The sequence below is a fragment of the Oncorhynchus gorbuscha genome, linkage group LG03 (genome assembly GCF_021184085.1).
Source record: "Oncorhynchus gorbuscha isolate QuinsamMale2020 ecotype Even-year linkage group LG03, OgorEven_v1.0, whole genome shotgun sequence".
In the NCBI taxonomy this organism is placed as follows: domain Eukaryota; kingdom Metazoa; phylum Chordata; class Actinopteri; order Salmoniformes; family Salmonidae; genus Oncorhynchus; species Oncorhynchus gorbuscha.
Genome location: NC_060175.1, coordinates 11,231,534 through 11,244,990, shown reverse-complemented (window position 1 = coordinate 11,244,990; position 13,457 = coordinate 11,231,534). Strand labels below are relative to the sequence as shown.

At 42.1% G+C, this 13,457-nt stretch overlaps 2 protein-coding genes across 5 annotated transcripts; one reads left to right on the top strand and one right to left on the bottom strand.

Annotated features, from left to right (window-relative positions):
- Window positions 1-2,248: 2,248 nt before the first annotated feature.
- LOC124025702 (gamma-glutamyl hydrolase-like) lies at window positions 2,249-8,478 on the bottom strand. 4 transcript variants are annotated; one of them, XR_006837213.1, is made up of 5 exons: window positions 8,204-8,478; window positions 3,296-3,410; window positions 3,038-3,088; window positions 2,828-2,912; window positions 2,249-2,500 (listed from the first exon to the last, which is right to left on the bottom strand). XR_006837213.1 is itself a non-coding variant. In XM_046339045.1 (5 exons), exons 1-5 carry the CDS (start codon window positions 5,160-5,162, stop codon window positions 2,492-2,494), a joined length of 267 nt encoding a protein of 88 aa, XP_046195001.1. In that variant the 5' UTR covers window positions 5,163-5,384; the 3' UTR covers window positions 2,249-2,491. The 4 variants fall into 4 exon arrangements, 2 of the variants coding, with proteins under 2 accessions (XP_046195001.1, XP_046195008.1); XR_006837214.1 differs by having other exon boundaries at window positions 3,038-3,079; XM_046339045.1 differs by lacking the exon at window positions 8,204-8,478 and adding an exon at window positions 5,156-5,384.
- Window positions 5,853-8,922, top strand: lsm3 (LSM3 homolog, U6 small nuclear RNA and mRNA degradation associated). Its single transcript, XM_046339034.1, has 4 exons — window positions 5,853-5,949; window positions 6,780-6,890; window positions 7,334-7,429; window positions 8,318-8,922. Exons 1-4 carry the CDS (start codon window positions 5,929-5,931, stop codon window positions 8,396-8,398), a joined length of 309 nt encoding a protein of 102 aa, XP_046194990.1. The 5' UTR covers window positions 5,853-5,928; the 3' UTR covers window positions 8,399-8,922.
- The last annotated feature ends 4,535 nt before the right edge of the window (window positions 8,923-13,457 follow it).

Sequence of the window (13,457 nt, the reverse complement as noted above, 5' to 3'; positions counted from 1 at the left end):
ACATTTTGCCATGTAATGGAGATAAAATGTTTCAGTTATAAAAACAATTTGACATGGCTTGTGCTATCTGAGCGACTCAAAAAACGATAACAAAATCAATGGGGGCCCCATGCCATGACAAAAATACTCCTGAATGCATCAATTAGGTTATTTTAAATTCTCCCTGACTGTTATTGTGGTGATTGTTAAGTTCTTATTGATAGATATATACGTCTGCTATCTTTCCTACAAACTCTAGATCTGGTTTAAGTTGTTTTAAGTTTACACTCAAAAACGTTTTACCATTCCGGGAATTATGGGAGATAGGCGGACTGAAAAAACCTTCAGGCCAGAACTTTTCTATGCAGAAACAAACCCTGAATTCATACAGATTTGTGTGCAGGCAGTTCCGTTATATTTTCAGATGTTCCAGCCATGTTGTTGTAATGGTTCTTACGTGGAAGATGGGAGAATTTACATATTTTCCCATTCATAAAACACTGCATCATAACATCCAATGGTAGTACCTTTAAATAAATGTTTTTTTTTATTTTTAAACCACACAAAGTTCTCAAGACTTGAAATCACATCAGTCCAATAACTGGACTGTCATCTACAGTCACTCACCAGGCCAGAGTTGTACAGTCACTCACCAGGCCAGAGTTGTACAGTCACTCACCAGGCCAGAGTTGTACAGTCACTCACCAGGCCAGGGTTGTACAGTCACTCACCAGGCCAGGGTTGTACAGTCACTCACCAGGCCAGGGTTGTACAGTCACTCACCAGGCCAGAGTTGTACAGTCACTCACCAGGCCAGAGTTGTACAATCCAACAACTGGACTGTCATCTATAGTCACTCACCAGGCCAGCGTTGTACAATCCAACAACTGGACTGTCATCTACAGTCACTCACCAGGCCAGAGTTATACAGTCACTCACCAGGCCAGAGTTGTACAATCCAATAACTAATCTACAGTCACTCACCAGGCCAGAGTTGTACAATCCAACAACTGGACTGTCATCTATAGTTACTCACCAGGCCAGAGTTGTACAATCCAACAACTGGACTGTCATCTATAGTCACTCACCAGGCCAGGGTTGTACAGTCACTCACCAGGCCAGAGTTGTACAATCCAACAACTGGACTGTCATCTACAGTCACTCACCAGGCCAGAGTTGTACAATCCAACAACTGGACTGTCATCTACAGTCACTCACCAGGCCAGAGTTGTACAATCCAACAACTGGACTGTCATCTACAGTCACTCACCAGGCCAGAGTTGTACAATCCAACAACTGGACTGTCATCTACAGTCACTCACCAGGCCAGAGTTGTACAATCCAACAACTGGACTCTCATCTACCAGGCACAATCACAACTGGACTGTCATCTACAGTCACTCACCAGGCCAGAGTTGTACAATCCAATAACTAATCTACAGTCACTCACCAGGCCAGTGTTGTACAATCCAATAACTAATCTAAATAAGGCCAGAGTTGTAGAATCCAACAACTGGATGCTCATCTACAGTCACTCACCAGGCCAGGTTGTACAATCCAGGACTGTCATCTACAGTCACTCACCAGGCCTGGTTTATCTACCCACTCAAGGCCAGGTTGACTAATCTAAATAAGTCTGTGTAGAAGGATGCTCTGAGGCAGCAGAGTGCCTCTTCTCAGGGTGCCACTGGACAGCATAGAATGGATAGCTATTCACTACCAGAGAGGAAACTGAAAATGTACAATCTAGGCTCTATTTACAGTATAGCCACTGGAAGAGTCTACAATGGGTAGTGATTCCCTACAACAATAGAGCAGACCAATGAAAACATTCAGCTTGTCAATAGAACCTTGAGGCTCCGGTTACAGTGGCCAACGAGGACCTGGGGTCTTGATAATCAATACACTTTGAACACCTGCCGCTGCAAGTATCCCATGGTTAGAACACTCTCACTGGATGACCAAATGAACCTTGTGACTAAAGTCTGTCTAGCCATGTTCAGACACTGTACAGTACCTTCCATGGTAGAAACTCTTTCCATCCGTCTGTGTTGGTGGTCAGAACCGTGTAGAAATGTTGCAGCTTCAGTGGTTAAGGGCGCTGTACTGCAGCGCCAGCTGTGCCATCAGAGACTCTGGGTTCGCGCCCAGGCTCTGTCGTAACTGGCCGCAACTGGGAGGTCCGTGGGGTGACGCACAATAGGCCTAGCGTCGTCTGGGTTAGGGAGGGCTTGGCCAGTAGGGATGTCTTTGTCTCATCGCGCACCAGCGACTCCTGTGGCGGGCCGGGCGCAGTGCGCGCTAACCAAGATTGCCAGGTGCACGGTGTTTCCTCCGACACATTGGTGCGGCTGGCTTCCGGGTTGGATGCGCGCTGTGTTAAGAAGCACCTGGGGTGAGTGTGAGAGGCAGGGCCACAGCCTTAGTCTCTGTCAGAGTCAGAAGGTTCTTGTTGCTGGTCAGTACTGTCATCTGCTGAAGGCCCTGGCACATTCCCCATATGGAGAAGTAATCAGACGGTCTGGAAGACAAAACACAAGCATGAAACAACAGGAGTAGTGCTCAACAGGTGCTGCTCAACAGGTAGAAGTAATATAGTGGAAGCTGAACAATTACAATGCTAATACCTAAATCAGACACTTCAGATCTGTAAACATAGAAACATTAGGGACAAGGGGAAGAGGTAGGGAGCAAAATGGAACCCGCTGTCAGTGTCATAAACTGTGGGTACCATATATTGGACATTTAACAATGTATTAATTCTTTAAAACCATTTTATAGTTATTCAATACATTTATCGTCAATGAAGGATAAAAAAACAAATATAATTCTGGTGGGTATGGAATACCTTGATAGCCAGATCACAGAAAATCTTTGACAGACGACTGAACTGGGAAGTCTGCAGATCTACACCCCCACCTGGTAGCAGCAGCCTACAACAACCAATCAATGAATCAATCAACCAATCAAATAGCCTATAGTCCTTCACATTTTAATTATTCCCACAAAAGGTATCTGATTACAGTTATATAAATAAGTGAACAATAATTTCACTCACCTGTTTATTGAGTTAAATATCTTCTCATACTCTTCATCGGTTCTGTTTATTCTATCAGAGGAAGGAATGAAGGAAGTAAATGCTTACAATCAGCTAACATACTATGACACTCAACACACACTGAGAAAAAACTGTGAGGTGGATTACATAGCCTTTCATTGTGCCTTATTTCCTAGCAAATCACTAGGCTTTGAGTTATCCGGGATAATGCACTGGCATTCAAGAGGCCCCGGTTCAAAGCATGTCAGTCACACATACCTTATGGGGACAACCCTGGCTCCAGCACTCTCCAGGTACTTTATATAGGAAGCAGCGATGTAGGAGGATCTCTGAGCATGAGGGTCTCCCACTATGTTCTCCTGGGCCAGGACACCTGAAATAAAAAAACACTACATTACAATACACTTTACATTACATTACAATACCATACACTTTACATTACAATAATTACAATGCCATACACTTTACATTAAAATACATTAGCATACACTTTACAATACAATACACTTTACATTACAATACCATACACTTTACATTACAGTACACTTTACATTACAATACACTTTACATTACAATACCATACAATTAACATTACAGTACACTTTATATTACAATACATTACAATAACATACACTTTACATTACAATACCATACACTTTACATTACAATACACTTTACAATGCCATACACTTTACATTACAGTACACTTTACATTACCATACACTTTACATTACCATACACTTTACATTACAATACACTTTACATTACCATACACTTTACATTACATTACCCTACACTTTACATTACGGTACACATTACATTACCGTACACTTTACATTAGCATACATTTTACATTAGCATACACTTCACAATACACTTTACATTACACTGCACTTTACATTACAATACAATACTGTTGTGTCTTTGTCATCATTAAACTGAAGACTTATTTATCAAATAACTCTCTAATTATTATTGCGCGATTAAACTGATTCATCATGTAACTGTAATTAACTAGGAAGTCGGGGCACCAAGGAAAATATTCAGATTATAAAGTTATAATTTTCCTAACATAACATTCAGATATTTGAATATCTGATCACTTAGTCTTCGAATTAATGAATTATTTACCTCATAACTGAGGCTATTATATAAACAGCGTTATGGTAATGTGGCCGTATTGACACCCATGAGTTTCACAAAATTGTACCAAATGGACCAGTTCGTAGCTGGATTCTTCACCTATCTTTTATACCTTCTCCAGAACATAAATGTTGTTCGGACCTCAAGTTCTGTGAGGTGTAAGAAATTATTTTGTTCTCTCTATGAAACTTCACTCTCTCTCTATACTGTGGCCATGAGGGGATAATCTCCTACAAGAATTTTACAGCCTCTCTGACCACAGCAGCCTCTGTGTGGGAGACAGGGGGTAGGGGGATGGTGCATAAAAGAGGGAAAAGTCATGACAATACCATACACTTTACATTACAATACCATACACTTTACAATACAATACCATACACTTTACATTACAATACCATACACTTTACATTACAATACACTTTCATTACAATATCAAACACTTTAAATGACAATACATTACAATACCCTACACTTTACAACACATTGCCATGCACTTTACATTACAATACATTAGACTTTACATTACAACATCACATTTTACATTACAATACACTTTAAATTTACAATACACTTTACATTTCAAGAGACTATTTAGTTGCTTAGCCCTACATTCCTTTGGGGCATTTACATACTGTATATAAACTGCTTTAATACCTACTTTCACAAAAGCTGCTTTGCTGCTAGAAACCTTTATTAACGAATGCCATTTAGCCTACCTGGCTACACAAAAGGAAATATTGAAACGTCTATAACTATACAATAGCTACATGAGGATTCGTGTTGATCAATGAAAAACATGAAATCTAAGAATTAAAAATAAATATAAAATAATCGATAGAATCTACAGTCAAGATGTCATTCTGATGTGAGAGTTCTCCCTTTCCACTTCCTATAAAATGGACAGTTTACATGCTGACATTGGTACAATATGGTCCCAGAACATTCTAGAATAAAACAGATCAAGATGTTACATACGGAACATTTCTGTTATGGGTGTAAGATGGCACAGTGATCAACGCCTCTGTCTCGTCATTTAACATTCAAACACTACAAGCCACCGGGAGAAGCACACCGCAAGAACCGCAACCAGAGAACTCATTCACCTCGGATAGCCTACCACACAAACATAAAATAAATAACATAAAAACATATATAATTCCCAGACACACTTGTCCTCCTGCTTAAATGATCAGCAGCGCAGTATGACGATGGTATCGGTGAGAAGGAATATGAGGTGTGTAAATCTACTGCGGTTGCATGACTCATCCCTGGATTCTATCCCGGGTGGCGAGGACATGCGGGAAAAATCTCATCACGTGTGAAATCATGAAAACCCACCCAATGACACAAATCATATGGACATGCGCGACATATCTCAACCAGGCTATAACACTAAAGGCAAAACCTAAAGTAGGCGATTAATAACATGAAAGGATGGGAAAATCGCACGTTCAATAAACTTTCGACCTCCCAAATCGGATACACCCTGGAACGCACCCATCGGCGTGGTTTTGCGGGGCGCTTTTGCATTGATTGACTGCTATTTATTGTTTATCAGGGTCGAGCTGAGGTAGGTAAATTACTAATCGCCATGAATTAAATCAACATTATTTACATTTGTAGGATACTGAATGTACGCAGCGCTGGTACTGTGCATCTCATGTAAATCTACTCGCGAAACAGTCTACTTCTGTGAACAAATCGAACATACCCTTTCACCACAAGGAATTCTGGGAAACTGTTCAAAAATGGCGGATGAAGTTGAACAGGTTGGCGTTAGCTAAACGTTTTATTGTCAATCTTTCTCTGTGCAAAACATTTATTTATTTAGACTCGAGTAGGGAAATGGACTTGTACTCTGGTTTGTATCAGTAGATTACGCCAACAGCATCATTGCAAAAACATGGATGTGGGTTTTAATTGGCAAGAGAGGCTAACTAGCATGGTGATTAGCACCCATCGCTATCAATCGGAGCAAGCAAGCTAGCTTTTATTTTAGTCAAGTCGCTAACCAGACACGAATGTTGATTACAATTATATTGAAACTTATTCTGCCGATTGTCCGTGGTGTTGGTCGAAATGAGATAATATATCCATCGGAAAATAACGCTATTGATAACCCAACTTCAAAACGCGGGTCTAAGATTATGGCAAATATGTTTTGCTCATGAACAAAGGCACGTGCTATAACAATTCTGGTAAACGAGACTTTGGATACTGTAGATATTTTATAGAAAATGTCGAGTAGCTGAAGGATTAACATCATGGACAATAAGCAGAGACCGTGTAAATATTAGGTTTTAAACATTCCGGCTTGTAGAGGACCTTAGAGGCACGTTTCCATAATCAAACACTGTCATGTTCCAGGCGATGAATTTCGACATTCAACGTCTGGTCCCCAGGCAAGGGTAATGGGTTTGAATAGATGTAGACCAGCGCACTAAGGCCCTGGGCCAGAGCTCTACGCGAAGTACAATGACGTTGCACCCCCCTCAAACGTATTCAAATCTATAGTCTAGTCTAGGCTACTTATTGACAACCAGTTTAGCATGGAATCTAGTGTGAACAACTTCCTAACCCATTTTGCTTTGTGTTGCAGCAAACGACCACCAACACAGTGGAGGAGCCCTTGGATCTGATCAGGCTCAGTTTGGATGAAAGGATATATGTCAAGATGAGAAACGACCGAGAACTCAGGGGCAGATTGAACGTAGGTAGTTAGTTGTAAGGACTGTGGTGATCATCGTGGTTGCTTTTGTAATGTTGCCGAATGTTTGAACAATGATGTAGTCCAAGCAATACGGCACAAGGGGATGTGGTATATGTCCAATATACCATGGCTAATCCTTAGCCATGGTATATTGGCCATATATCACAAAACCCTGAGGTGCCTTATTGCTATTGGCCATATATCACAAAACCCTGAGGTGCCTTATTGCTATTATTATTGCTTATCAACGTAATTAGATCATTAAAAATAAACATTTTTGTCATACCTTGATATACGACGGCTGTCTGCAAATCAGCATTCAGGGCCCGAATCACCTAGTTTATAATGTTGTGTATAGCTGTCACCCTGAATGCGAGCTTTATCATCTTGTCTCGCCGAACTATAGGCCTGCATAAGTCTAATGCGTTTTATCTTTGTTCCAGGCCTACGATCAGCACTTGAACATGATCTTGGGAGATGTTGAGGAGACGGTGACAACAGTAGAGATTGATGAGGAGACGTATGAAGAAATTTACAAAGTATGAAAAAGGGCTTACGCCACCTTTTCAACTGCAGAAATTTCAGCTACACCGGGGCTTGGCCTAAAGTCTCAGACTTTAGTGAAGGGTTCTCCAACCCTGTTCTTGGAGAGCTGCGCTGCTGTAGGTTTTAACTCAAACCCTAATCTAGCACATCTGCTTCTAATAATTATCTGGTTGATTAGCTGAATCAGGCTAATTACACCATAGGGGGCCCTAGATTGTCCTACAGAGAGGAAATGCACCATAGGGGCCCTAGATTGTCCTACAGAGAGGAAATGCACCATAGGGGGGCCCTAGATTGTCCTACTGAGAGGAAATGCACCATAGGGGGCCCTAGATTGTCCTACTGAGAGGATATGCACCATAGGGGGGCCCTAGATTGTCCTACTGAGAGGAAATGCACCATAGGGTGCCCTAGATTGTCCTACTGAGAGGAAATGCACCATAGGGTGCCCTAGATTGTCCTATCAGTGATGGGGCGACCACCCTTTGTTTTTTTACCTTCATTGTCAACTGTGTGTCTGAGATCTAACCCAAGAATAGCTGTTATGGCTGAAATGTCTATTTCTGTTCAATATCCCCCTGGAGAAGTGATTTGTAGGTATTTGTAAAAACATTTACATTCATTACCCCTAGAAAAGGAATTGGGGTTCTTGTTTGTCACGGATTTCCAAATCAAGTCGAAGTTACGATCAAATCTATTTTCATGAAATTCTGCATTGCTTAAATACATGTCTTTAATAGTTGGTAGTGTGCTGGCGCTCCTCTTACCAATAGTTGTGGATCCCTGAAGAGGTGCTCAGACAGCTCTAGGAATGTAACACTGAAATGCTGAAGGTTCAATACGGCAACTTAATTTCAGTCGTGTGGTTTTCTATTTTTCAGTCAACGAAGAGGAACATCCCCATGTTGTTTGTGAGAGGTGACGGAGTCGTCTTGGTCGCTCCTCCTCTCAGGGTGGGCTAGCAGCTAACCGTGTTCTGCTGTGTTCCTGGATCCGGAAAGATAAAAACAAAAAAAAATGATGTAGTTGACAAATCGCTAATAATTATTTAGTCGTTACCTTTTGCGAGTTTTGAATGACCAATGGTTTTAAGTTAATGCAGAATAAATATTATTTGGCCTGTTATTTTAGTTAGATCGCTCTGGGAATTGTGTAAAACATTGATATTACCCCATAAAATGAAATGCATTAACCAAAGTAATGGTTTCATTCAGGTTTGAAATTGTTCCTAATACCATTGTCTATTCCCCAACATGTTAGGTTGTTTTAATCTTACATGTTCCACTGTACTGCACAGTATTTTTGGTTTCTGTCAAAGTTTGTGGTCTTTTATGCTTTTTGTAATGAACATGTTAATAACTACGCTGAGACATGAAATCATGTCCTCCGATGCGCCAGTAGTCATTTTGTTATTAAGTTCGGTCTGATGGTCACTTGACTGATAAAGGAAAACCATTGTTAATAAAGTTAAGAGTTTTGAGTATTACGTTTGGAATGAGTCCTGTATTTTCTTCTCAGCGTTTGCAAAAAATAAATGTAACATTTTCACCAACAAAGATGAATCACAACCAACCTTGTAAAGCGTTTATAGTATTAATATGAATGATCAAATGTATTAATGTAAAAAATATCGTAGTGAATACACATTTAAAGCATAGCATTTTTCATGGCACGTTTTTTTCAGTCTATTCCTTTTTGATATCGAATGCACCCTGAGGAGAAGCCTACCATTACTTCTAGAACCACTAGATGGCAGTATTAACACATCCTCTACACGTCTAGCGTCTCACAAGGGGGAGGGAAATCACCCTGAGGAGAAGCCTATCCATTACTTCTAGAACCACTAGATGGCAGTATTAACACATCCTCTACACGTCTAGCGTGTCTAGCGTCTCACAAGGGGGAGGGAATGCACCCTGAGGAGAAGCCTATCCATTACTTCTAGAACCACTAGATGGCAGTATTAACACACCCTCTACACGTCTAGCGTCTCACAAGCCACACACCTCTGTAATTTTCCATTGCTTAAGGGTGGAGGAGATAGCAAATTGTGTTTTGACTTAAAATCCACTTGATTGAGGAGGAGAGGCAGGCTGAGGTCTGCACTTCCATAGTTTCACTATGAGAGCGTGCCTGTTCAATATGCATTGTATAACAGGCGGATGAAACAGAATGCATTTAGCTTTCTTTTGCAAGGAACTCTTGTAGACATCTTCAATATTTATTCTGCCTCTATTCAAACACATGGGTTTACAAACCCTCGCCCCACAAAAGTGAAATCTTGTGTGCAAAGGACAATCTTTCATGTTCACACTTGCCCCATCGGATCACTTCAACAGGCAAATAATTGGGTGCATTTCAATTCTGTAATGATCACACGTAGCTTGCTGCATATAGTATTGTAATGACCTGACTAGATCATAAATGAACAATTGTCCAGACAGAGGCTTGAGTTTGCGAATTGACGGTTTATTAAACCAACTTTACACAGGCTACTGTTTGGGCCGTAGCACACGCCAAATAGATGACAGATAACCCACAAGCCAATCGTGACCTCTTGTGAAGCCCAGACGTAAGAGAGAGAGAACAACGGCTGAACCTGGTCTTAACTTCCAATGCTCCACCCCCCTGCCCAACCCTCCTCCACGCCACTCCGCCAACCACCAGGATGCCCGGCATCAGAACATTCCAGGCATTCCCGTGATTGGCAGATAGCAGGTTGATTGACATGTCGGACCCCGCGAACACTGGGTACTGGTCAGTACAACACAACCACCTCCTAGCCTAACACATAACACACAGCTGTCTGTGCGGGTCGCTACAGTATCCATTATTACATTAATTACCCACCTGGACAAGAGGAATACCTATGTGAGAATGCTGTTCATCGACTACAGCTCGGCATTCAACACCATAGTACCCTCCAAGCTCGTCATCAAGCTCGAGACCCTGGGTCTCGACCCCGCCCTGTGCAACTGGGTACTGGACTTCCTGACGGGCCGCCCCCAGGTGGTGAGGGTAGGCAACAACATCTCCTCCCCGCTGATCCTCAACACGGGGGCCCCACAAGGGTGCGTTCTGAGCCCTCTCCTGTACTCCCTGTTCACCCACGACTGCGTGGCCACGCACGCCTCCAACTCAATCATCAAGTTTGCGGACGACACAACAGTGGTAGGCTTGATTACCAACAACGACGAGACGGCCTACAGGGAGGAGGTGAGGGCCCTCGGAGTGTGGTGTCAGGAAAATAACCTCACACTCAACGTCAACAAAACTAAGGAGATGATTGTGGACTTCAGGAAACAGCAGAGGGAACACCCCTATCCACATCGATGGAACAGTAGTGGAGAGGGTAGCTAGTTTTAAGTTCCTCGGCATACACATCACAGACAAACTGAATTGGTCCACTCACACTGACAGCGTCGTGAAGAAGGCGCAGCAGCGCCTATTCAACCTCAGGAGGCTGAAGAAATTCGGCTTGTCACCAAAAGCACTCACAAACTTCTACAGATGCACAATCGAGAGCATCCTGGCGGGCTGTATCACCGCCTGGTACGGCAACTGCTCCGCCCTGAACCGTAAGGCTCTCCAGAGGGTAGTGAGGACTGCACAACGCATCACCGGGGGCAAACTACCTGCCCTCCAGGACACCTACGCCACCCGTTGTTACAGGAAGGCCATAAAGATCATCAAGGACATCAACCACCCGAACCACTGCCTGTTCACCCCGCTATCATCCAGAAGGCGAGGTCAGTACAGGTGCATCAAAGCTGGGACCGAGAGACTGAAAAACAGCTTCTATCTCAAGGCCATCAGACTGTTAAACAGCCACCACTAACATTGAGTGGCTGCTGCCAACACATTGTCATTGACACTGACCCAACTCCAGCCATTTTAATAATGGGAATAGATGGGAAATGATGTAAATATATCACTAGCCACTTTAAACAATGCTACCTTATATAATGTTACTTACCCTACATTATTCATCTCATATGCATATGTATATACTGTACTCTACATCATCGACTGCATCCTTATGTAACACATGTATCACTAGCCACTTTAACTATGCCACTTTGTTTACTTTGCCTACACACTCATCTCATATGTATATACTGTACTCGATACCATCTACTGTATGCTGCTCTGTACCATCACTCATTCATATATCCTTATGTACATGTTCCTTATCCCCTTACACTGTGTATAAGACAGTAGTTTTGGAATTGTTAGTTAGATTACTTGTTGGTTATCACTGCATTGTCGGAACTAGAAGCACAAGCATTTCGCTACACTCGCATTTAACATCTGCTAACCATGTGTATGTGACAAATAAAATTGGATTTGATTTGATTTTATCAAATAATTACAAATATAATCAAACTGGCAATCAGTTGCTTTGATCTCCCTCTGAACCAACTATGCTAATTGCCACAGAGAAAGGACTCTGAAATAATAAAGAGGTTTGACAAAGCGGAACGATGACAAAGTTCAGAGCATTTATCTTGGGTTTTTTGTTTTGACAAGATATAAAGTCTACTGCTGTTACTGGGCAGACCTGAGGAATCAATTTGATATGACATTTAATTGAAATGTTAAATGTGTCTATATGGATACAATACCAACAAACTCCAGTAAATTGTATTTAGGTGCAGAGTCCAATGCCTTCGGGAAGTATTCAGACCCCTTGACCCATCAATCTAGCTGTACATAGTCTATCGGTAAATAGCCCACCCAGTTTTACCTACCTCATCCCCATACTGTTTATATTTATTTACTTGTCTGCTCTTTTGCACACCAATATCTCTACCTGTACATGACCATCTGATCATTTATCACTCCAGTGTTAATCTGCAATATTGTAATTATTTGCCTACCTCCTCATGCCTTTTGCACACATTGTATGTAGACTTTTTTTTCTTCTACTGTGTTATTGACTTGTTAATTGTTTACTCCATGTGTAACTCTGTGCTGTCTGTTCACACTGCTATGCTTTATCTTGGCCAGGTCGCAGTTGCAAATGAGAACTTGTTCTCAACTAGCCTACCTGGTTAAATAAAGGTGAAATAAAAATCTGCACACTATGACAATGCGAAAACAGGTTTCATAAAAATAAAACCAGAAATACCTTATTTACAAAAGTATTCAGACCCTTTGCTATGAAACTCCAAATTGAGCTCAGGTGTGTCCGGTTTCCATTGATCATCCTTGAGATGTTTCTACAACTTAATTGGAGTCCACCTGTGGTAAATTCAATTGATTGGACATGAAAAGGAAAGGCACACACCTGTCTATATAAATGTCCTACAGTTGACAGTGCATCTCAGAGCAAAACCCAAGCCATGAGGTTGAATGAATTGTCCGTTGAGCTCTGAGACAGGATTGTGTTGAGACACAGATCTGGGGAAGGGTAACAAAACATTTCTGCAGCATTGAAGATCCCCAAGAACACAGTGGCCTCCATCACTCTTAAATAGAAGTTTGGAACCACCAAGACTCTTCCTAGAGCTGGCCGCCCAGCCAAACTGAGTAATCATGTGAGAAGGGCCTTGGTCAGGGAGGTGACCAAGAACCTGATGGTCACTCTGACAGAGCTCTAGAGCCTGACAGCCGACTTGGAGTTTGCCAAAAGGCACCTAAAGGACTCTCAGACCATGAGAAACAAGATTCTCTGATCTGACGAAACCAAGATTTAACTCTTTGGCCTGAATGCCAAGCATCACATCTGGAGGAAACCTGGCACCATCCCTACGGTGAAACATGGTGGTGGCAGTATCATGCTGTGGGGATGTTTTTCAGAGGAAGGGACTGGGAGACTAGTCAGGATCGAGGCAAAGATGAACGGAGCATAGTACAGAGATATCCTTGATGAAAACCTGCTCCAGAGGGCTAAGGACCTCAGGCTGGAGAAAAGGTTCAACTTCCAACAAGACAACGACCCTTAGCACACAGCCAAGACAACGCAGGAGTGGCTTCGGGACAAGTCTCTAAGTCTCTTTGTGGCCCAGCCAGAGCCAG